The 24,729-nt window shown below is 42.0% G+C and overlaps 1 protein-coding gene across 4 annotated transcripts in view; it reads right to left on the bottom strand.

The window, feature by feature from the left end:
* Positions 1-23,333, bottom strand: part of LOC115169862 (thymocyte selection-associated high mobility group box protein TOX) — a 76,742-nt gene extending 53,409 nt beyond the window's left edge. For all 4 annotated transcript variants that reach the window (XM_029725918.1, XM_029725916.1, XM_029725917.1 and 1 more), the window contains exon 1: positions 22,837-23,333. In XM_029725918.1, coding sequence (XP_029581778.1) covers positions 22,837-22,938 — 102 coding nt within the window. In that variant the 5' untranslated portion in view covers positions 22,939-23,333. The remainder of the gene's footprint in view (positions 1-22,836) is intronic.
* Positions 23,334-24,729: the final 1,396 nt, after the last annotated feature.

Raw genomic sequence — 24,729 nt, forward strand, 5'->3', positions numbered from 1 at the left:
TCAGGATGCTACAGCTGAAAGTTGATCAGTTTATCTCATGATGCTACAGCTGAAAGTTAGATCAGTTAATCTCAGGATGCTACAGCTGAAAGTTGATCAGTTTATCTCAGGATGCTACAGCTGAAAGTTAGATCAGTTTATCTCAGGATGCTACAGCTGAAAGTTGATCAGTTTATCTCAGGATGCTACAGCTGAAAGTTAGATCAGTTGATTTCTAGTGCTTTTTTGTTATGCTTCTTTGAATTGGTGAGGGTGGTTTCTGTGCTGCTTTATGCCAAGGCACAATGTGGAGCAATATGACGATATACCTTGTGCTGAAAGATAACCTCATTTGAGCAAGTCTGCAGCAACAGGTAATGTGAATTATTATGTGGATTATAATAATGGACATTTTTGTAGGGGTTGATACATTTTATGTAAGGGAAAATCAAGTCTTAAACTTCAAAGTGGAAATTACAAACTTCAGAAGCCCTTTTAAAATTCAAATACACTGCAAGTTAAACATCTGTAGGGGCTGCCAGAGATAACAGACGAAAACACAAACACACAAACACGCAGACACACAATCAGAAATAACTCAACAATTACATTTAATCACTTACAGTATGATGACACACAAGGTATATTACAAAACTATTTATACAGAATACCAACTGCGACCAACCACACTGCGACCAACCACACTGCGCAAACACACAATCACTACTTGGTACAATGAACAAATACCAACCCAGGGACATGATAACAGGCTGGTAACTAAGTTCTCATTTCAGCCATTATGTTTCCCCAACATAACCCTTTGTCAATGTCCCATTAAATTAATCTAAAATCTAACTTCCAGCCCAATTAATTCAGATGTTGGGTGAATCCTTCTCTTAGCATAACGCCTTGCACAGTGCCTCATTAAAATATGAATCAGCATCCCTTTCAATTTAGATGCCCTCTCTTTCTCTCCACATCTCTCTCTCTCTCTCGTCACCTCTTGTGACACCTGCTTAACACAACAGGTAACATGCTTATTAGATCATTAACAAGCAGTTTTTTTTCCCCCAATGCAACAAACTGACAGACCCCACATTTCCATCTTCTCAAGTCTGATTTACAGAATCTGAATTCTGAATAGAAAATAATTCCACCATCTGTTATGAAGATCAAAACTGACTTCGGGAGTCTTGTTCAGTCATTAAGCTTTTAATCAGGAAATCACCATGGGACAATTATAAACGCATCTCCACCAGAATCAAGCAACTGATACATCATTTAACCTGAGACCATACTGACAGACAGTTGCTGATATGTATAATCTTTATGATTATATTTTCCAGTACAGCTGGAGACGGATAGTAAGGGCATAGACAAAGGTTTGGCAGGGGGTAAATGTCACGGACACCGGCGTCACGCTTCCAGACAAACTAAACACCTTCTTTGCCCGCTTTGAGGATAATACAGTGCCAACGACGCGGCTCGCTAACAAGGACTGCGCCCTCCTTCTCCGAGGCCGACGTGAGTTAAACATTTAAACGTGTTAACCCTTGCAAGGCTGCTGGCCCAAATGGCATCCCTAGCCGGGCCCTCAGAGCATGCGCAGACCAGCTGGCTGGTGTGTTTACGGACATATTCAACCAATCCCTATCCCAGTCTGTTGTCCCCACATGATTCAAGATGGCTACCATTGTTCCTGTACCCAAGAAGGCAAAGATAACTGAACTAAATTACTACCGCCCCGTTAGCACTCACTTCTGTCATCATGAAGTGCTTTGAGAGGCTAATCAAGGATCATAGGGAGCACCCCCTATCCACATCAAAGGGACAGCAGTGAATAAAGTGGAACGTTTTAAGTTCCTGGGCGTACACATCACAGACAAACTGAAATGGTCCACCCACACAGACAGTGTGGTGAAGAAGGCGCAACAGCGCCTCTTCAACCTTAGGAAGCTGAAGAAATTTGGCTTGTCACCCAAAACCCTGACAAACTTTTACAGATGCACAATCAAGAGCATCCTGTCGGGCTGTATCACAGCCTGGTATTGCAACTGCTCCTTCCTCAACCGCAAGGCTCTCCAGAGGGTGGTGTGGTCTGCACAACCTATCACCGGGGGATAACTACCTGCCCTCCATGACACCTACAGCACCCGATGTCACAGGAAGGCCAAAAAGATCATCGATCACAACCACCCAAGCCACTGCCTGTTCACACTGCTATCATCCAGAAGAAGAGGTCAGTACAGGTGCATTAAAGCTGGGACCGAGAGATTGAAGAACAGCTTCTATCTCAAGGCCATCAGACTGCTAAACAGCAATCACTCTCAGAGAGGCTGCTGCCTACATTGAGACCCAATCACTGGCCACTTTAATAACTGGATCACTATTCACTTTAAACAATGCCACTTTAAATAATGCCACTTTAATAATATTTACATATCTTACATTACTCTGAATCACATGTATATACTGTATTTTATACCATCTATTGCACCTTGCCTATGCCACTCGGCCATCGCTCATCCATATACTTATATGAACATATTCTCATTCACTCCTTTAGATTTGTGTGTATAAGGTAGTTGTTGAGGAATTATTAGATTACTTGTGAGATATTACTGCACTGTCGGAACTAGAAGCACAAGCATTTCGCTACACTCGCATTAACATCTGCTATCCATGTGTATGTGACCAATAAAATGTGATTTGATTTGATGTGGTCTGGAGTCGGGAGCTTAGACCGCTACACAGCCCCGGGCACTGATATGTACGATCAACTGTCTGTCTGTTGGAACCATCATAAATGAAGGAGAATTGGCATAATCTCATAGGGAACCTGTGTAACATGGAGAGTGTTCTGTAACATGTACAGTATTAACTATTAACTCATATGTGCCACTTCAACAAAGACGTAATACTAGAATGAACAAGGGGTCTCTACTAACAAGAAGTGACATCATTCCAAAAGGATCCGCTACAGAAGGATATGAGACCTCGTCATTGATGTTACTGCTAAAAGCTATTCTTGAATCCGATTTAACTTGATTCAGCTTCACTTCCTTTAGTTGAATTGACTTATCATAAGTCCATCGGTATAGCTAAACGACTAAAAGTCAAATGTAATAAATCAGCTACAATGAAGCCTTAGCTAGCTAGTACCACCATAGTTTCACATGTCCGTTTTTTACATGGGATTTTCCCTCATGTGAATTGTTTTTGTAATTGTTAACAACAACACAATACCATGTTTATTTTTCACCACTGTCAGCTACACCTCATCTCCCATCCAGGACCAACCCTGCTTCAGAAATAAACCAGCAGTGGGATGCAGGGTGTATTTCTGCTGTAATGAATGTGCCAAAACATGCAACTGGGAAAAAGGCAGAGAAAGCAAAGGCCAGGGTAACATAACCAAAGACCAAAGGCCAGGGTAACATAACCAAAGACCAAAAGCCAGGGTAACATAACCAAAGACCAAAAGCCAGGGTAACATAACCAAAGACCAAAGGCCAGGGTAACATAACCAAAGACCAAAGGCCAGGGTAACATAACCAAAGACCAAAGGCCAGGGTAACATAACCAAAGACCAAAGGCCAGGGTAACATAACCAAAGACCAAAGGCCAGGGTAACATAACCAAAGACCAAAGGCCAGGGTAACATAACCAAAGATAGGGAAAATTGCAGGAAAGAGGGAGGAGTTTTATTTAATTGCGCAATCATTTTAAAAAAACTATCTTTTTACCGTCCATTTACAATTCATTTGCACTCGCATTTAAAAAATATTACCTTGAAATATTTTGTTTTACTATCAATACTTTTGGGTTTATGTTTTGCTTTCAATATCATTATTTTTGATTGTAATAAGAATAATTTTTGTTCTCGACTTCAGGCGTTTTCCTTGATGTTAATGGCACAAAAGTAAGTCACTCACTAAAGGATTGCATCGTATAATAACACTATTACTGGAATGCTTGAATCCTTCATTGAAACATTAACAAGGCAACAGTAAACATGTTGTTCCCCACAAATTATGCAGACACAATTAGTGACAACAATTCAAGCTCAAACAGGACAGGAGATTTGCTTGTTCAAAGTTTGGAATTTCAATTCATTACTATAGCACCTCCCTTGTGCCTATCAGTGTTATTTTGTAAATGCCTGATCTCTATGGCAAGACGCATTATTCACCCAAGTTTAGTCAAAATCAGGCCAGTGCTGACTGATATTTTTAGGCTATACAGTGCTTGTTTACATTTACTTTGTTTACAAACATTGGAGTAAATGTTGAGTCTTCTTACTTGTGAAACTACAAATTAGATTTTCACTTTCACATGTGAAAAACGTTTGTATGACTGCTAACCATGATTAAACAAAGGCAACAGTAAACATGTAGTCTACCACAAATGATGTAGCGCCCCCCTTTGGCCAATCAGCGTATGGCAAGATGCATCATTCAACCAAGTTTCTTAAAAATCGGGCCAGTTGTGTCTGAGATATTGCTTGTGACTAACGTATGTACAGTTCATTATTATAACGCCCCCTTGGGCCAATCAGAGTCATTTTGTAAATGCCGGATCCCTATGGCAAGACGCTTCATTCACCCAAGAGATTTTCACATGTGAAACGACAAATCTGATTTTCACATGTGAATACTGCTCCATTCCAGTCTTGGAAGGCTGAAACACTTCTGTTTTTTGTTTCTACATGGAAGTTAATTGCACTTACCTGGTGTCCCAGGTCTGAATAAGTCCCTGGTTAGAACGAGACGATGAAAACCGGAAGAGTTATGACGTTTTGTTTGTTTCGGTTTTCGTAAAGTTTTTTTTAGGCTGTTCGGGCACACAATTTTCTTTGTTTGAGGCAAGTCAAAGTTAGATAGCTGAAGTCTACACCCCTTCGTCTGTGATTGGTCAACAGTACTACTCCTGGTAGGATTGGGAGCTATGGACAGGATTCTTCAATGAAGCTAGACATGTTGTCGTTCAATAAGCGATGACTAGTTTTCATGCATTTATTTTTACTTGAGAAATACTGCAACATCTTAGTTAATTAATTACAGATTTCTTCATTAATCTTAGATTCATTCTATCTATTCTGAGGAACACTGGCTATGATGTTGCTATGGCGTCTCAAGAGGGACAAACAGTAATATTGCCACTTCTTTCTCATTTTTCAAGCAAATAACTTTTAAGGGAGTATGCGAGGCATAGACATTTGCTGGGAGAAAACCGAACCTAGTATGCCTTTAGTCCCTATCGCTATACGAACTGCAACACACCTAGTGTTTCATGCGTACATTTACATATAGATTAACATGTAGATGTAGATTAACATATAGATAGGTGTAATATAAACAGGAACGCACACAGATGTGATACGACTCAGTAGGGGTGTCAGGTGAGGAAAACAAACCCAGAGAGAGTCATATGCATCTGGGATAGCCTAGGCTACAATCACAGAGCTGGGCTACAGTAAGATAACTAGACAATGCAGGGGTGCAACTTTCACTGGGGACAAGGGGGACATGTCCCTCCACACATTCTGAAATTGCATTTTTGTCCCCCCCAGTTTCATCATTGGAATGTGATACAAAACAAGGCAACGGTGTGCTTTAGGACCATGCGGATGCCCCCGAGCGGTCGGGTAGGCTGTCCCCCACACTTCTAAAACCAAAGTTGCGCCCCTGCTTTGATGTATAGCAGTCAAACTACTTAGTCTAAACTGAATCTGAGTCTTTTTAGATCCCAATCCCTTTAAACAAAGAGAACTAGGAAAAGGGAAAAAGCACACAGAACACCATAGCCACAGATCTATAATCAGCTTTATCTTACTCATGCCTAATCTTAACCATTAGGGGCACTAATCAGTCACTCCAGGATTTCGCAGAGATTTTTTGTCATATTTGCAAATCAAGCATTTTGCCCCGGAAATTCTGACATTTTGCATGGCAATTTGCGATGATTTTGTCCAATTTGTTGCAAAAATGCACTGACGAGGTAAAAGGTTTGCTGACGTGTGGCTTGATTGAACCATATTATGCAGTAAATGTGCGGTGATTGGTTGAAATAGCGAGCCCTCTTTTTGTACTGCTGTGATGGGTCCGTTTTATATGATAATATTGCTATTATTTGACAGTTTTATGCAGAAATAGTGCGGTGATCGGTGGATTTTCCAAGTCCCCGTGCAATATGCAGAGAATTGTTGAATTAGAAAAAATATGTGATATCATGGAATACTGGAGGGACTGAATAATGCAAAACTGACTTTAGCTCAGTATCTTATTTGGGAATCTACATCCTATCAATTCACTCGTGAGCTTCAATAGACCTAATCTCTCCCTACACCTCAGGATCTGCCACTACAGTATAGTAACCAGACTCCTTTGTTTGTACGGGGTTCTCTCTTTTTAACCTGTGTTTAATTACAATAGTGCAGCTGTTGCTGGTTTACACAAAGAGGTAATATATCTGTCATGTCACCCTGCCTCCATGGCGCCTGCTGTTTATACAGAACAGAGTACAGGACAGAACCCATTACCCACGCTACAGCCATAGTCCCCGTTACCATGGCTACTGTACAGTAGACTACTGCAGGGGTTCCAAAAGTTTTTCACTCTGGGCCCCCCTTCCAGCATTAGGGAACCCCCCCCCCCCCGCGCACTCACAACGTCTATTTCTATGGGCACAAGTACTGTTCATGACACAAACTGTTCACACCCCTCTTGTTGGTAGAGAGAATTTAGCACGTTTAAAGCTTATTTCCTGCAATTCTATACATTTTGCCATGTCTAATGTGTATTCATGTGATATTTGAGTGACAAAAAAATTACAACAAATCTAAGGGGCTAAAAAACCTACATTAAAAAATGTTAGCTGACATGGTCTAGTTGATCTGGACATTTCTGACAAGCTATAAATAGCTCTCTAAGGTACACAATGACTAACATGACAATAGGAACTGATGATGCGCTACCAAATATCGAAATTCCACCTTGTGCATTCTACTACTACAACTTTTAAGAGTACGTTTAAAGCTGGACTGAGTTCCTTTAAAAAAAAAAAATTGTGGGAGTAGGGAGAAATAGCCCCTCTTGTGCCGAGACACTGATTTAAGGATTTGGGGAAGGTGAGCTGATACTAGATCAGTGCCGATGTGTGTCAGTGTGGGACAGAACAGACATGAGCAGGGTACAGGCGTTGCTGTTACTATGGAAATGGGATGGACAGTGTTATTAGGATGAAAGGCAGATGTTATCATCAGATAGCCCAGAGACCATAGGGCCAGGAGTTTTCCCTGACCACAGCCATATACACTGTGTATACAAAACATTAACAACACCAGCCCTTTCCATGACATAGACTGACCAGGTGAATCCAGGTTAAAGCTATGATCCCTTATTGATGTCACTTGTTTAATCCACTTCAATCAATGTAGATGAAATGGAGGAGACTGTTTAAAGAAGGATTTAAGCCTTGAGACATGGATTGTGTATGTGGGCCATTCAGAGGCTGAATGGGCAAGAGTGCCTTTGAATGGGGTATAGTAGTATGTGCCAGTCGCACAGGTTTGTGTCAAGAACGGAAACACTGCTGGGTTTTTCACGTTCAACAGTTTCCCTTGTGTATCAAGAAAGATCCACCACCCAAAGGACATCCAACTTAACACAACTGTGGGAAGCATTGGAGTCAACATGGGCCACCATCCCTGTGGAACGCTTTCGACACCTCGTAGAGTCCATGCCCCAACAAACTGAGGGCAAATGGCGGTGTAACTCAATATTAGGAAGGTGTTCCTAATGTCTGGTATAGTCAGTGTAGATAGATGTCTCTTCAGGAAAAACTCCAGGCACTCGTTATAACCTAAAGAGTAGATATGGGCAGGCCACAGACATGGGTGGGTACATGTCATTTCAGGTCAGGCAGGGAATATTTCACCAGAAAATGTGATTCTCTTTAAACCCCAAAATATAATTTTCCCTCAACATTTAGCTACATTTAAAATGTCCAAAAACCCTAAAAGCAGTCCCATATAAAAAGTAAAAGCTATTTCATAAACAGCGAGCAAGAGCCCTATACTTATGCATGGATAAGCATCTTTCTTATGGAAGATTATCTTGTGTAGGTTAAGCCACAAGGTTCCTTTTTAAAGCAGCCTGGTTAGGAAGCCTTTTTCAGGCCCGGCTCTCGCCCTCCATACTAAACCACTGAGAGCCTCTGACTAATGCAAAACTAAATTGGATATGACTCTCAGCTGGTTTCCTAGTGAAATGGCCTGTATGTTAGTCCTCTCTCTCTCTGTTTCCTCCTATTTTCCTCTCCTTTCCAGTTCTTCTCATGATAATATAGAACATTATAATATATTATATTATTATTATAGCACACATTATTATCAAATCCTATCCTTTTCTATATTGCATAGTCACAACATATAAATCCTTGCTTATTTGATTATGGCTGTAAATTGATATTGATGATGACGTTTACATAATGCATAGAGAACAACATGGCAACCCAGTAAACGGACTACCATACGTTGTAATCAGGTAACTATTGTATATAATACGGAAACAACCAGTTATACAGTGGTGCCACAGTAGTCAGTACTGTGGTAAATTCATAAATATCTACCAATATATCAATAAAAAACCTATTGACTGATCTTCTGGCTTTTGAAATGAAAGCGCATGGGTGCCTGCCGCTTCGGAGCAGTGAACTCCACCATGAGCTCTGAATTACAGCAGTTTCCCTCAAAGTCAAACATGCAATTACTCTCTCAACGACTGCTATTCTGGCTCGATGGTAAGTTCAAATACAGCTTTTCAAAGGCCACATACTGTATATAGTAGACTAAAAACACAGAACGACAGCACACTTAAGAGAATTACAACTGTTCAGAATGAAGGAGGATAGGGAAACAGGTATATGGATAACTGTTCAGAATGAAGGAGGATAGGGAAACAGATATATGGATAACTGTTCAGAATGAAGGAGGATAGGGAAACAGATAAATGAATAACTGTTCAGAATGAAGGAGGATAGGGAAACAGGTATATGGATAACTGTTCAGAATGAAGGAGGATAGGGAAACAGGTTTATGGATAGAGGCCCAACCCATCTTCTGACCTATATAATGTGTAAGTATGGATAGATCATTCAATAAAGATCTGGAGTTCAAACAATAACAAAGCGGTCACCCCGCCACTGAATTTGGTCAACGACTGAGGGTTGGCACAGGTGGAAATATAACCTCTCTCAAATTCATAGACATAGATGCAAGTACTGCCCACCCATGAGATCAAATGTATAGTTTTAGCCATGTTTTGAGGCTTTACATTGTTTGTTTACAAACAATGGAGTAAAAAAAGCATATATTTGGGGTTCTGAACAGGTACAACAGTTAAACTAAGTTCATGAGGTTTTCATAAGTTATATTCTCGAAAAATCAATGGGTAAACAACATTAATATAAAAGTCAAAAAATGTATGTAGCAATAGCAGATTAATTTAGTATGTTCACTATAAAGGACTGCTATATATTTATCTCTATGTCTTTAGAATTGCAAAGAGAACGGCTCTGCTCTGCAGTATACTCTGTAACAGTAGCCAATACACTGAGCATACAAAACATTAAGAACACCTTCCTAATATTGAGTTGCACCATAGTAGTGTTAACCATAGTAGTCAATCATGTTAACCATAGTAGTGTTAACCATAGTAGTGTTAACCATAGTAGTGTTAACCATAGTAGTCAATCATGTTAACCATAGTAGTGTTAACCATAGTAGTCAATCATGTTAACCATAGTAGTGTTAACCATAGTAGTCAATCATGTTAACCATAGTAGTGTTAACCATAGTAGTGTTAACCATAGTAGTGTTAACCATAGTAGTCAATCATGTTAACCATAGTAGTGTTAACCATAGTAGTCAATCATGTTAACCATAGTAGTCAATCATGTTAACCATAGTAGTCAATCATGTTAACCATAGTAGTCAATCATGTTAACCATAGTAGTCAATCATGTTAACCATAGTAGTCAATCATGTTAACCATAGTAGTCAATCATGTTAATCATAGTAGTCAATCATGTTCACCATTGTAGACAATCATGTTAACCATAGTAGTCAATCATGTTAACCATAGTAGTCAATCATGTTCACCATTGTAGTCAATCATGTTTCTACTATAATAAAGCAATTCTTAAAATCTCTCCAAAAGCTCCAGCCACCACAAAAAGTCACTTAATCCAAACACTAAGAAAACAGAGGGAAGAATTATCTTCATGTGAAAATGATGGCAATATGTTTTGCTTGGAGATTAAACCAAACAATTAGGCTATTCTGGATCCGTTATTCACGCCCCATCTGTTTGGACTGTATTCTCAAACCAGGAGCCTAATCACTCTTTCATATCTTTGGGCACACTCAAGCCAGGGAAGTGTGTGTGTGAGTGTGTGTCATCGCTGTGTGTTTGTGTGTGCATGCATGATTGTGCGTGTGCGTTCCCACGCGTGTACGTCCGCCTTTGTAGGACGGATCCCAATCACCATTCAGTGCCAGAGATGCGATACGGACAGGGTGAAACACGGATAACCGCGCCAAACTGGAACCAACAGACGTCCAGATTTTATGATCATTATGTTCAGCGACTTAATTAGCTGATCCTTTGGCTTTGTCTATGCAACACTACATCCACCACAATGCCAAGGAGAAGTAGCTAATTATATAGGATTGAGGCAGTGTGTTTTGTATCACATCTTACACATCTTAAGTTGGAGGTTGTCTTTGTGTTAGCGTCATACAGATGTAAGATCTGAATCTGATCACCCTGTTGCAGGATAACTTATATTTTATTTGTAGGTTTAAAAAATCTTCTAAAGTTTGTAATTTCCAGACTTGATTTGCCCTTACGAAAAATGTATCAACCGCTAGAAAAATGTCCATAATTATAATTCACATAATAATTCACATTTTCCTTTGCTGCAGGATTATTTTCCTGCTGTAGGATACTGGATCAAATTAAGATTTGACACCTGAATGGTTGAGAAAACCATATTAGAATCATTGTTGACATATTTAACAGTCACAGAGATGGTAAACACACACAGGTCATTTTGACCGCTGACTTTTCAATGCAGGGATGCTGAATTTATGAATGCCACACTGTGCCATATCATCCATTCACTGTCATTATCCAAATGTTCTGACTCTCATTGACTAGAACGATCTAACTCTATCTCTGCTAACGTGCTCAAAATCACAGACACAGTAAAAAACTATTCCACAGTTACCTCAGCCAAAAGGAAATTCCTTTGACCATTAAAAAAGTCAGCTCCAGTTTCATTTGTAGTACTTAAAGCTAGAATCCTTAACTGAAACAATAACAAAGCAAATCAAATCAAAATGCCATTGACAAAAAAATACAGTAGAATAGAATACAGTATATACAGCTGAAGTCGGAAGTTTACATACACTTAGGTTGGAGTCAATAAAACTCGTTTTGCAACCACTCCACAAATTTCGAATTAAAAAAAATATAGTTTTGGCAAGTCGGTTAGGACATCTACTTTAATGCATGACACAAGTAATTTTTCCAACAATTGTTTACAGACAGAATATTTAACTTATCATTCACTGTATCACAATTCCAATGGGTCAGAAGTTTACATACACTAAGTTGACTGTGCCTTAAAACAGCTTGGAAAATTCCAGTAAATTATGTCATGACTTTAGAAGCTTCTGATAGGCTAATTGACATCATTTGAGTCAATTGGAGGTGTACCTGTGGATGTATTTCAAAGCCTACCTTCAAACTCAGTGCCTCTTTGCTTGACATCATGGGAAAATCAAAAGAAATCAGCCAAGACCTCAGAAAAAAAATTGCTGACCTCCACAAGTCTGGTTCATCCTTGGGAGCAACTTCTAAATGCCTGAAGGTACCACGTTCATCTGTACAAACAATAGTACGCAAGTATAAACACCATGGGACCACGCAGCCGTCATACTGCTCAGGAAGGAGACGCGTTCTGTCTCCTAGAGATTAACGTACTTTGGTGCGAAAAGTGTAAATCAATCCCAGAACAACAGCAAAGGACCTTGTGAAGATGCTGGAGGAAACAGGTACAAAAGTATCTATATCCACAGTAAAACAAGTCCTATATCGACATAACCTGAAAGGCCGCTCAGCAAGGAAGAAGCCACTGCTCCAAAACCGCCATAAAAAAGCCAGACTACGGTTTGCAACTGCACATGGGGACAAAGATCTTACTTTTTGGAGAATTGTCCTCTGGTCTGATGAAACAAAAATAGAACTGTTTGGCCATAATGATCATCGTTATGTTTGGAGGAAAAGGGGGGAGGCTTGCAAGCACAAGAACACCATCCCAACCATGAAACACGTGGGTGGCAGCATCATGTTGTGGGGGTGCTTTGCTGCAGGAGGGACTGGTGCACTTCACAAAATAGGTGGCATCATAAGGAGGGGAAATTATGTGGATATATTGAAGCAACATCTCAAGACATCAGTCAGGAAGTTAAAGCTTGATCGCAAATGGGTCTTCCAAATGGACAATGACCCCAAGCATACTTCCAAAGTTGTGGCAAAATGCATTAATGACAACAAAGTCAAGGTATTGGAGTGGCCATCACAAAACCTTGACCTCAATCCTATAGACAATTTGTGGGCAGAACTAAAAAAGCATGTGCAAGCAAGGAGGCCTGCAAACCTGACTCAGTTACACCAGCTCTGTCAGGAGGAATGGGCCAAAATTCACCCAACTTATTGTGGGAAGCTTGTGGAAGGCTACCCGAAACATTTGACCCAAGTTAAACAATTTAAAGGCAATGCTACCAAATACTAATTGAGTGCATGTAAACTTCTGACCCACTGGGAATGTGATGAAAGAAATAAAAGCTGAAATAAATCATTCTCTCTACTATTATTCTGACATTTCACATTCTTAAAATTAAGTGGTGATCCTAACTGACCTAAGACAGGGGAATTTTTATGAGGATTAATTGTCAGGGATTGTGAAAAACTGAGTTTAAATGTATTTGGCTAAGGTGTATGTAAACTTCCAACTTCAACTGTACATATGAGATGAGTAAAGCAGTTTGTAACATCATTAAAGTGACTAGTGTTCCATTATTAAAGTGGCCAGTGATTCAATGTCTATGTACACGGGGCCTCTAAGGTGCAGGGTTGAGTAACCGGGTGGTAGCCGGCTAGCGATGGCTTTTTAACAGTCTGATGGCCTTGAGATAAAAGCTGTTTTTCAGTCTCTCGGTCCCAGCTTTGATACACCTATACTGACCTCGCCTTCTGGATGATAGTGGGGTGAACAGGCTGTGGCTTCGGGTGGTTGATGTCCTTGACGATCTTTTGACCTTCCTGTGACATCGGGTGCTGTAGGTGTCCTGGAGGGCAGGCAGTGTGTCTCCGGTGATGCATTGTGCAGACCTCACTACCCTCTGGAGAGCCCTGCGGTTGCGGGCGGCGCAGTTACCGTACCTGGTGGTGATACAGCCTGACAGGATGCTCTCAATTGTGCATCTGTAAATGTTTCTGAGGGTCTTAGGGGCCAAGCCTAATTTCTTCAGTTTCCTGAGGTTGAAGAGGCGCTGTTGTGCCTTCTTCACCACACTGTCTGTGTGGGTGGACCATTTCAGATTGTCAGTGATGTGTACGTCGAGGAACTTGAAGCTTTCCACCTTCTTCACTGCTGTCCTGTTGATGTGGATAGGGGCATGTTCCCTCTGCTGTTTCCTGAAGTCCACGATCAGCACCTTCATTTTGTTGACGTTGAGGCCGAGGTTATTTTCTTGGCACCACACTCTGAGGGCCCTCACCTCCTCCCTGTAGGTTGTCTCGTCATTGCTGGTAATCAGGCCTACTACTTTTGTGTCGTCTGCAAACTTGATGATTGTGTTGGAGGCGTGCGTGGCCACACAGTCATGGATGAACAGGGAGTACCGGAGGGGACTGAGCACGCACCCTTGTGGGGCCCCAGTGTTGAGGATCAGCGATGTGGAGGTGTTGTTTCCTACCTTCACCACCTGGGGGCAGCCCGTCAAGAAGTCCAGGACCCAGTTGCACAGGGCGGGGTTTAGACCCAGGGCCCCAAGCTTAATGATGAGCTTGGAGGGTACTATGGTGTTGAAGGCTGAACTATAGTCAATGAACTGCATTCTGACGTAGGTATTCCTCTTGTCCAGGTGCGATAGGGCAGTGTGCAGTGCGATGGCGATAGCATCGTCTGTAGATCTATTGGGCGGTAGGCAAATTGAAGTGGGTCTAGGATGTCAGGTAAGGTGGAGGTGATATGATCCTTAACTAGCCTCTCAAACCACTTCATTATGACAGAAGTGAGTGCTACGGCAGTCACACGCCTCTCTTTTAGTAAAAAGCTGGGGAATGAGCCTGGAGAAATGGAACCACTGATGAGGCATTCATATGTTATATTCTTCAAGAATCAAAAATGTATGTAGCAACTAAGGATTCTAGCTTCAAAACATGAGAAATTCATAACATCCCAAATCCGCATCTAACCTGGCATGACATCATCAGGTGATGATTCAGCTCAGTTCCATTCTATGGCATGTTGTTCCATGAGTCAATCATCAAACAACAATCAGAAACAGGCTGTCTTCCTATTGTAATGCTTAGTGGAAAAACTCAGCAATACGGCAAGGCACAAACGGATATGGATAAACAACCCAATAACCTCTGATATGAATCATGCCCTTTTTAATCTTAATGACTAATCAGAATCAGATCAACTTCTGATAGCAAACTGTGTGTGTGTGTTTACAGTAGCACCATAGTACCATCATAGCCAGCCCTCTGAGTTTCTCTATCTGTCGATAGGCACACATGATGCGCAATTAAATCCTTCATTGCTGTTGGGCTGAAACTGTCAATCAGAGGGCCCATGCCTTTCGACAGCGCCCAGTGAACCGTGGACCGCTGGCCGCAGCACAGGGACACACAGCGTCCCTGCTATTGTTACCAGCAAGCACGAATTCAGACGCAATTAGGCCCGGCTTTTTAGGAAGCCCTCAGCATAGTGAGCCTCGTGCTCTGCTCTGTGGTAGCTCGTTGAGAGAGAGTGAAAGAGAGAGATAGCGAGAGAGATAGAGGGACATAGAGAGAGACAGACAGAGAGAGAGACCGACAGACAGACAGACAGACAGACAGACAGACAGACAGACAGACAGACAGACAGACAGGGAGAGAGACAGACAGGGAGAGAGAGAGAGAGAGATAGAGAGACAGACAGACAGACAGACAGACAGACAGACAGACAGACAGACAGACAGACAGACAGACAGACAGACAGACAGACAGACAGACAGACAGACAAACACACAAAGAGACAGAGAAAGACAGAGAGAGACAGAGAGAGACAGAGACAGAGAGAGAGAGAGAAATGTCTCTAATCTTTTGAAACTTGTGAGAGTAATGTTTACCGTTCATTTCTGATTGTTTATTTGACTTTTGTTTATTATCTATTTCACTTGCTTTGGCAATGTAAACATATGTTTCCAATGCCAATAAAGCCCTTAAATTGAAATTGAATTGCGAGAGAGAAGAAGACTATATAATACTATATAACCAGGCACAAGACTTATGTATCCAGGCTCATTTTATTTTCTATTCTAGTATATCCTATGGATTGAATGATGGTAATACATAAATAAACACTTTCGAAGCATACTACATTCAGGAAAGTAACGTGAAGTAATTATGTGTCAGAGTTGACCTGATATCAAGCATTCCTCATGATGTTAGTAGACAGGAAAAGCATCTACGCAGAAGGAGCAGCCATAGTGGGCTTTTTGTCATGTGTGGATTCTGTACCACTACTTAAGTGTGAATAGTATGCATAGCACCCAGTGTAGGTTAAGTGAGAGCATTGCACTTACACTTACAGTGCTTAGCAACCAACACAACATGCATGTTGATTACATATGTGGAGCTATACAACCCAGGTCTGATTGAGATGGTGTGACTAAACACTTTAACATACAACACATGTTACTTGCATAAACCCTGCACATACCAAATCAAATTATATTGGTCACATACACATATTTAGCAGATGTTATTGTGGGTGTATACAAAAGTATTTTCGTCCTGTCGATGTGGATAGGGGCTTGCTCCCTCTGCTGTCTCCTGAAGTCCACGATCAGCTCTTTTGTTTTGTTGATGTTGAGGGAGAGGTTATTTTCCTGGCACCACTCCGTCAGGGCGCACACCTCCTCCCTGTAGGCTGTCTACTACTGTTGTGTCGTCTGCAAACTTGATGATTGAGTTGGAGGCGTGCGTGGCCACACAGTCATGGGTGAACAGGCAGTACAGCAGGGGGCTGAGCACATACCCTTGTGGATCAGTGAAGTGGAGGTGTTGTTTCCTACCTTCACCACCTGGGTGTGGCCTGTCACGAAGTCCAGGACCCAGTTGCACAGGGCGGGGTTTAGACCCAAGGCCCCAAGCTTAATGATGAGCTTGGAGGGTACTATTTTGAAGGCTGAGCTATAGTCAATGAACAGCATTCTTACATAGGTATTCGTCTTTGTTCAAATGGGATAGGGCAGTGTGCAGTGCGATGGCGATTGCATCGTCTGTGGATCTGTTGGGGTGGTATGCAAACTGAAGTGGGTCTAGGGTGTCAGGTAAGGTGGAGGTGATATGATCCTTAACTAGCCTCTCAAAGCACTTCATGATGACATAAGTGAGTGCTATGGGGCGATAGTCATTGAGGTCAGTTACCTTTGCTTTCGTGGTTACAGGAAGAATGGTGGACATCTTGAAGCAAGTAGGGACAGCAGACTGGGATAGGGAAAGATTTAATATGTCCGTAAACACTCCAGACAGCTGGTCTGCGCATGCTCTGAGGACACGACTAGGGATCCCGTCTGGGCTGGCAGCCTAGTGAGGGTTAACACGCTTAAATGTCTTACTCACGTTGGTCACGGAGAAAGAGAGCCCACAGTCCTTGGGAGCGGGTGAAGAAGGTGTTTAGCTTGTCCTGGAGCAAGACGTTGGTGTCCGCGACGTGGCTGGTTTTCCCTTTGTAGTCCGTGATTGTCTGTAGACCCTGCCACATACGTCTCGTGTCTGAGCTGTTGAATTGCAACTCCACTTTGTCTCTGTACTGACGTTATGCCTGTTTGATAACTACACTGTTTGTATTCGACCATATTCTCAGTCACCTTGCCATGGTTAAATACGGGGGTTCACTCTTTCAGTTTTTTGCGAATGCTGCCATCTAGCCACGGTTTCTGGTTTGGGTAGGTTTTAATAGTCACAGTGGGAACAACATCGCTTATACACTTCCTGATGAACTCAGTCACCGTGTCCGTGAATACTCAAAACAATCTTGAAGCATGGATTCCGATTGATCAGACCAGTGTTGCATAGACCTTAGCACAGGTACTTCCTGTTTGAGTTTATACCTATTGGAAGGGAGGAGCAAAATGGAGTCGTGAACTGATTTGCCCTGAGGGAGGGTGGGGGAGGGCCTTGTAGGCATCCCGGAAGGAGGAGTAGCAGTGATCGAGCGTTTTAGCAGCGCGAGTACTACAGTCAATGTGTTGATAGAACTTCGGTAGCGTTTTCCTCAAATTTGCTTTGTTAAAATCCCCAGCTGCAATAAATGCTGCCTCAGGATATGTGCTTTCCAGTTTGCATAAAGTCCAGTGTAGTTCCTTGAGGCTATCAGCTTGAGGAGGAATATACACGGCTGTGACTATAACTGAAGAGAATTATCTTGGGAGGTTATACGGTCGGCATTTGATTGTGAGGTATTCTAGGTTGGGTGAACAAAAGGACTTGAGTTTCTGTACGTTATCACAATCACACCATGAGTAGTTAATCATGAACTATACACCCCGCCTTTCTTCTTCCCGGAGAGTTCTTTATTCCGGTCTGCGCGATGAACTGAGAACCCAGATGGCTGTATGGACGGGGACAGTATATCCGGAGAGAGCCATGATTCCGTGAAACAGAGTATGTTACAGTCCATGATGTCTCTCTGGAAGGAGAATGTATCAACCGAGAGGGATAGGCTACTCCATGACCCGTGTTCATGAGGCGTCTCAAAGTAAGAGTGCTGATCTAGGATCAGGTTCCCCCTGTCCATATAATCTTATTCATTATGATCTAAAATGCAACACTGATCCTAGATCAGCACTTCTACCCTGATATGCTTTATGAATATTGCCTAGGACTGAGGAGGATTCCCTCAAAGAACACTGCTGTCTTACTTTAAATGTGTGCCTACAATGCCTCCTTTAAAACCACTGTGCATCCCTGGGCAGGGTTTTTAGTTCACGGGTTGGTGAAGATCATTCAATCCCTTCCAGCTTTACAACCAAAGGTCTGTTTGAGCATTGACCCAACCATAGGAGTCTACAAACTGATGACTATGGCAAACAACATAAAGAATACTAACTGGGCTACATGTACAGTTGGAGTTAGTAGTCAAGCATTCTGACGTATGAAATGTTGTTGATGTTTCTAATCTCTGTCAATGTCATTGCCTAAAGACAAAGGCACATTTCCACAATGTGTGGATTAGAATCTGTCCATAGTACGTGGATCCACACACTTGAGTTTGTTGTTGACATAAACTGTTGACTCTAGTCATAACCAGGTAGATATCCCTCAGTGTAATGTCACAGCTTATGAAGCCTTAATAAAGGTTTATAACAGGCTTCTGAAGCTTTATAACATGCTTATGAATCACAAAGTAACATTCATACAGCAATTTACTGTTCACAAAAGACAACAGTGTTATCTTGTGAATGTATCCATGTTGTACAGTAAATATATCTTAGTTGGGATCTGGATTCTGTGATTGGCAGATTTACAGCATTGCTTTGAAGTAGTGAAAAGAACAAACCAGATTGATATCTAGGCATGTAGTCAGGTTTACATTCATCTTCCTCTCAACACATTTAGAACAGTGCAGTACACACATCTTAGGCAGTGCCTCCAGGTAAGTGTAAATGGAATGTAAGGTTTCTCCTGCATAGGAAACTGAGGCACCACCTAAGTCCTTTTTTGAGTCAGGAAAAACCCTGGAATGTTACTGTAGTATAACTTAATTGAATCAGAGACTACTGCTGCCACAGCGATGTACAGTGCCGTGAAAGAGAATTTGTCCCCTTTCTGATATTTTTGTTACTGAAGATCTTCAACCAAAACCTAATATTACATACCTGAGTTTACAAATAACAAAAAAAAACATATACTTAGTTTATTGATTTAATTAACAAAGTTATGCAACAACCAGTTCCCTTGTGTGAAAAAGTAATTGCCCCATTACACTCAATAACTGGTTGTTGTGCCACCTTTAGCTGCAATGACTGCAACCAAATGCTTCCTGTAGTTGTTGATCAGTCTCTCACATCGCTGTGGAGGAATGCAGAACTGCTTTAACTCAGCAACACTTGTGGGTTTTCAAGCATGAACTGCTCGTTTCAAGTCCTGCCACAACATTTCAATTGGGATTAGGTCTGGACTTTGAATCGGCCATTTTAAAACTTCAAATGTGTTGCTTTTTAACCATTTTCATGTAGACTTGATTGTGTGTTTTGGATCATTGTCAAAAATTTGCCAAAAAAACAAAACAAGTAGAAATACATTTTCATAGCAAGTTAAACAAGGAGGTCTGGAACTATTGTCCGACATCAATCAGTAAGTTGCCTTACAAAGATTACTATGCTTGACAGATACTAGGAGCTCAACATTCTCTCTGTAGGTAGGATGAGAAATGTCAATGCCATAAATGGACCATAAATGTAAATATAGATGCAGATAATATTCAAAACGTGAGCCAGCTCTCTGTGGATGAGGCTGACAATGAGCCTAACTGCTGTGCTCCTGTGCTCCCTGCCTGTTCTAGGACTGTGCTGTGCAGACCTGGGTTCAAATACAATTTGAAATCATGTCAAATACTTTATCTGTGCTCGACTGAACTTGCCTTGCTTAATGGACCAATAGAATAGTCCCACAACTGTAAACACTGCCCATCTGGCACTCCAAGCAAGCTAGAGCAAACACTCAAAGATATCAAATAGTATTTGAACCCAGTTCTGTGGCGCTGTGTGTGCTTGGTTAGTAAACACAAAGGACAGAGTATTAATGTCGGGGTCGACTTCCCAGAGCCCCTCAGAGTTCCAGGACCACCAAAGAGCTCAGTAATTTGGACTTAATTTAAAATGCCTGAGGCTAAGACAAACGCACAGACACACACGTAGAGAGATGACACACACGTACACACACAGAGCAATGATACAAACACTCACACTCATACAGAACGATGACACACACACGCACATACACAGAGCAATGATACAAACACTCACACTCATACAGAACGGACACACACACGCACACACACAGAGCAATGATACAAACACTCACACTCATACAGAACGATGACACACACACGCACACACACACACAGACAGACAGACACCACAGTGTCAGTGCAACTGAGTAAAGTCCATGACAAGAATGCAGAACTGACATATCAGATTTATCATCTTAGATGAGAACCAGGAAGCAAAATGGCTGCACTCAGGGCACGTTGTAGAGTGTTTACACGAAGCCCCATTTCTTCAACCATCTCGGAATCAATGAAAACTGTCACAAAAACAAAAGTTACCCAGCCATCAATAAAAGCTCTGAAGTGTCATTCAGTCTTTCTGCAATTGTAGAAAATAAGAGCAAACAACCCCATCTCCCATAGCAACTACGATTTGATGATGTTATTACATTACAGTATCATAATCATAACAAGACATAAAATTATGGACCACTCTCTCTTTCCTCAATTACTTTGCATCAACTAAATGGTAAGTGATCGTGAACTCATGTTCATGAATAATATTTTAGGCGAGGGAGTCTGACAGAATAGCTAATCAAACAGCCAATCTACTGTCAAGAGAAATGGGCCTAAATCAAACTATGATTCTGAATTAAACTAGAGGTGAATAAAACCTCTGCTTAGACATAGCAGCAGTCACAACAGTGATCCCCGGTCAGAAATATTTTAAGTATTAGATGAATTGTTGCAGATAACAGTGCAGTCAGTATAGGACTGCCTCCATCTCTGGGTATTCACACATACAGATACCTCAAACAGCAGCACACAGGCCATCTCTGTCTGTTTGCACTGGACATACCTCACTCCCCTCTCACAATCACATCTCTCTTTCACCCTCTCTCTCTCTCTCTCTCTCTCTCTCTCTCTCTCTCTCTCTCTACCACACAGATTTATATCTCACTCTCTTTCATTCCCTCTGTCTGTATTTCTCTTGCTCTACACCCTCACTCTCTCCCTCCCTCTCTCTCCCACACCCTCTCTCTCATTCCCTCTGATTCTCTCTCTTTCTCTCTCTCTCTCCCACACCCTCTCTCTCATTCTCTCTCTCCCTCCCTCTCTCTGGATATAGCACACTTCTCTTTTTTCTCCTTTTCTGCCAGTCCATCTCTTTCTCTCTTTCTCTCTCTCTACCTCTATGAACCTCCCTACCCCCCATTTCATTACTCTGAATGCTAAAATGGAAAATCTTGGATAGTGTTTACACTACATGGACTTTCTCAACCAGTACAATTCAATATTTCGGATTATATCTATAGGACTTCCTCCATCTCTCTTTCTCTCTCTATCTCCCTCTCTTACATTTTCATTGCAGATAGTTATGAGATCTTATATAAAAAAGACAGAGTAGTGAATCAAAAGGCATAGGAAGAAATAGTACAACCCCCAACCCCCAACCCCCAACCCCCACTCTGCTCTAAACCCCCCACCATCCCTTCAACATCCCTACCCCCATACGCTCTCTCTCTCTCTCTCTCTCTCTCTCTCTCTCTCTGTCTGTCTCTCTCTGTCTCTCTCTCTCTCTCTGTCTCTCTCTCTCTCTCTGTCTCTCTCTCTCTCTCTCACACACACACACACACAGACACACACACACACACATACACACACACATACACACACACACACACACAGACACACTCACACACACACATACACACACACACACACACACAGACACACTCACACACACACACACACATACACACACACACACACACACACACACACACACACACACACACACACACACACACACACACACACACACACACACATACACACACACACACATACACTTACACTTACACACACACACTCACACACACACACACACAGAAAGAGAATAGTATTATTATGCAGGACAGGCCTTCTTCAGACAATCTTAATGTGAAAGTCAATTTAAAGTGTGTGTTTGAAAGCAGACTAAATAACAATGTTTTTATTATAGTGAGATGATGTGTATAAACAAGACGAGGGTTCAGTTACAGCGCGTAATAGAGGCACAGCTACTTCATATAACCCGAGGTATAGGACTGCATTGAACATAAGGCATTTTTGTAATGGTTATTCTATCCTAAAACCTGTAACTGATGCAATCAGAAACATCAGCCCATGTTGGCATCAACGGAGATAAAAACTAAGTTGAGCACTTTGAAAGCAACTTCACTGACAGGGATGCGCTGCGTTCATCACCAGTTTATACGTACTGACAAAGGATAAAACAAGCAATCATTTTTTATATAACATATGACATTAAATAATAATACATTTTGTGCATGAGTGTTTGTTCCTGTTATCACTGCTTTCAAATGAATGGACAGAAAGTCATTTTATTTCAGGGCAATGCGTAACGGCTATAAACAGAGTTCACTTTCTGAACAGCGTTTTTACGCATCTCCATAACATTGTGCGCAATGAAACCAATAACCTAGGTTTCTATAACCTTGTCCAGATGCCACTCACCTTATTACAGTACGGGGAATCGGGATACTGCAAGGGTCCCAATCGGGAAGAATCTGTTGCTGATAAAGACTGTGGTGGAGGTGGATATACTCTCACGTCCATTTTAGTAAAACATCAATCTCCACACAAGCTTTTCCACTCAGGCTTCTACTTTCGATTCCTCAAAAGTTGAAGGCTCTATAAAGACTGATGGACGAAGTCGGAAAGAGTGTAGGGTTTGAATCTGAAAATGGCAAACTATTATGCTCTCACATGCGTTCGCGGTTTTTCAGGAGAAAGAAAAACTTATATTATCAACGCACTATGAACGACGGACTTGGTAAACGGGTAAACGCAGTTAAAATGTTGTAACTTTCAAAATATGTAAGCTATCACTCTATTGTTGAAGAAGTTATTGCGCGTCTTTCTCTTTCTGACAGATGCATTTGCAGCGACAGTAGTTGTTTCTATCCAGCGGCTACCGTCATCTGCAAGCGAATGGGGCATGGTAGGATTGCCTGTTCACTTGTGATTCATACAAAGGACTTTACAGACGGGGCAGGGGCAAGAGTGCGGCTATGGCGACGTGCTCCACCTAGGGGGCGCAATGGGGAATGCAGCGTCTGCGTCGGTTGCATGCCGCAGTAAATTTGTTTTCAGTTTGGATAGGCTATTGGTTTGCTTCTCAATACCTCTTCGACGGAAGGTCCTATCATGATTAGGGTGATATATCTAAAAACAGATGACGATAGAGAGCAAGGTACAGCCTTTTTTGTGCCTTTTTTCCCATTCTGTTTTCAAAAAATGACTTTCAGTTGGTTTCAAGGGGAGAATAGTATGTTGCTGCTGCCAAGGGAGCGTCTTAAAAGTGCAATCAGCTGAACATGGTGTTTACAGAAAAACCTTCAATTACATTAAAAAATGTGATCTTGTTAACTTTTTACCCCTTTTTCGTGATATCCAATTGTTACAGTCGTGTCCCATCGCTGCAACTCCGGTACTGACTCGGGAGAGGCAAAGGTCGAGAGCCATGCGACCTCTGAAACACAACCCTGCCAGGCCACACTGCTTCTTGACACGCTTCTCGCTTAACCCGGAAGCCAGCCACACCAATGGGTCGGAGGAAAAACCGTACAACTGGTGACCGAAGTCAGCGTGCATGCGCCCAGCCCGCCACAAGGAGTCGCAAGTGCACGATGGGACAAGGACATCCCAGCAGGCCAAACCCTCCCCTAACCCAGACGACGCTGGGCCAATTGTGCGCCGCCTCATAAGTTTCCCAGTCGCGGTTGGCTGTGACACAGCCTGGGATCAAACCCGGGTCTGTAGTGATGCCTCAAACACTGCGATGCAGTGCCTTAGATTGCTGCGCCACTTGGGAGGCTCCAATATTGTTTATTCTTGATGTATTTTTTGTAAAAATACTTGCACAAAAAACATGAATAGGCCTGGTATCTTTCTCACTCGTACAAAACCTACTGTAGCTTACTTGCATGACTTACAGAGCTAAAATTACTTGTAGCAAAGTCACTGATGTCCGTAATCACTAAAGTCCCCTCCTGTACTCCCAGTTCACCTACAACTGCGTGGCCGAGCACAACTCCAACACCCTCATTAAGTGTTGGAGCTGATCATGGATCATGGACTACAGGAAACGGAGGGCTGAGCACGCCTCCATTCACATCCACGAGGCTGTACAGGAGCGGGTCGAGAGCTTTAAGTTCCTCTGTGTCCACATCACTAAGGACATATAATGTACCTAACACACTAACAAAGTCGTGAAAATGGATGACAACACCTCTTCCCCCTCAGGAGATTGAAAAGATTTGTCATGAGCCCTCAGATCCTCAAAGGTTCTACAGCTGCACCATTGAGAGCATCTTGACTGGCTGCATCACCCCCTGGTATGGCAAC

Source organism: Salmo trutta, chromosome 31 (genome assembly GCF_901001165.1).
Source record: "Salmo trutta chromosome 31, fSalTru1.1, whole genome shotgun sequence".
In the NCBI taxonomy this organism is placed as follows: domain Eukaryota; kingdom Metazoa; phylum Chordata; class Actinopteri; order Salmoniformes; family Salmonidae; genus Salmo; species Salmo trutta.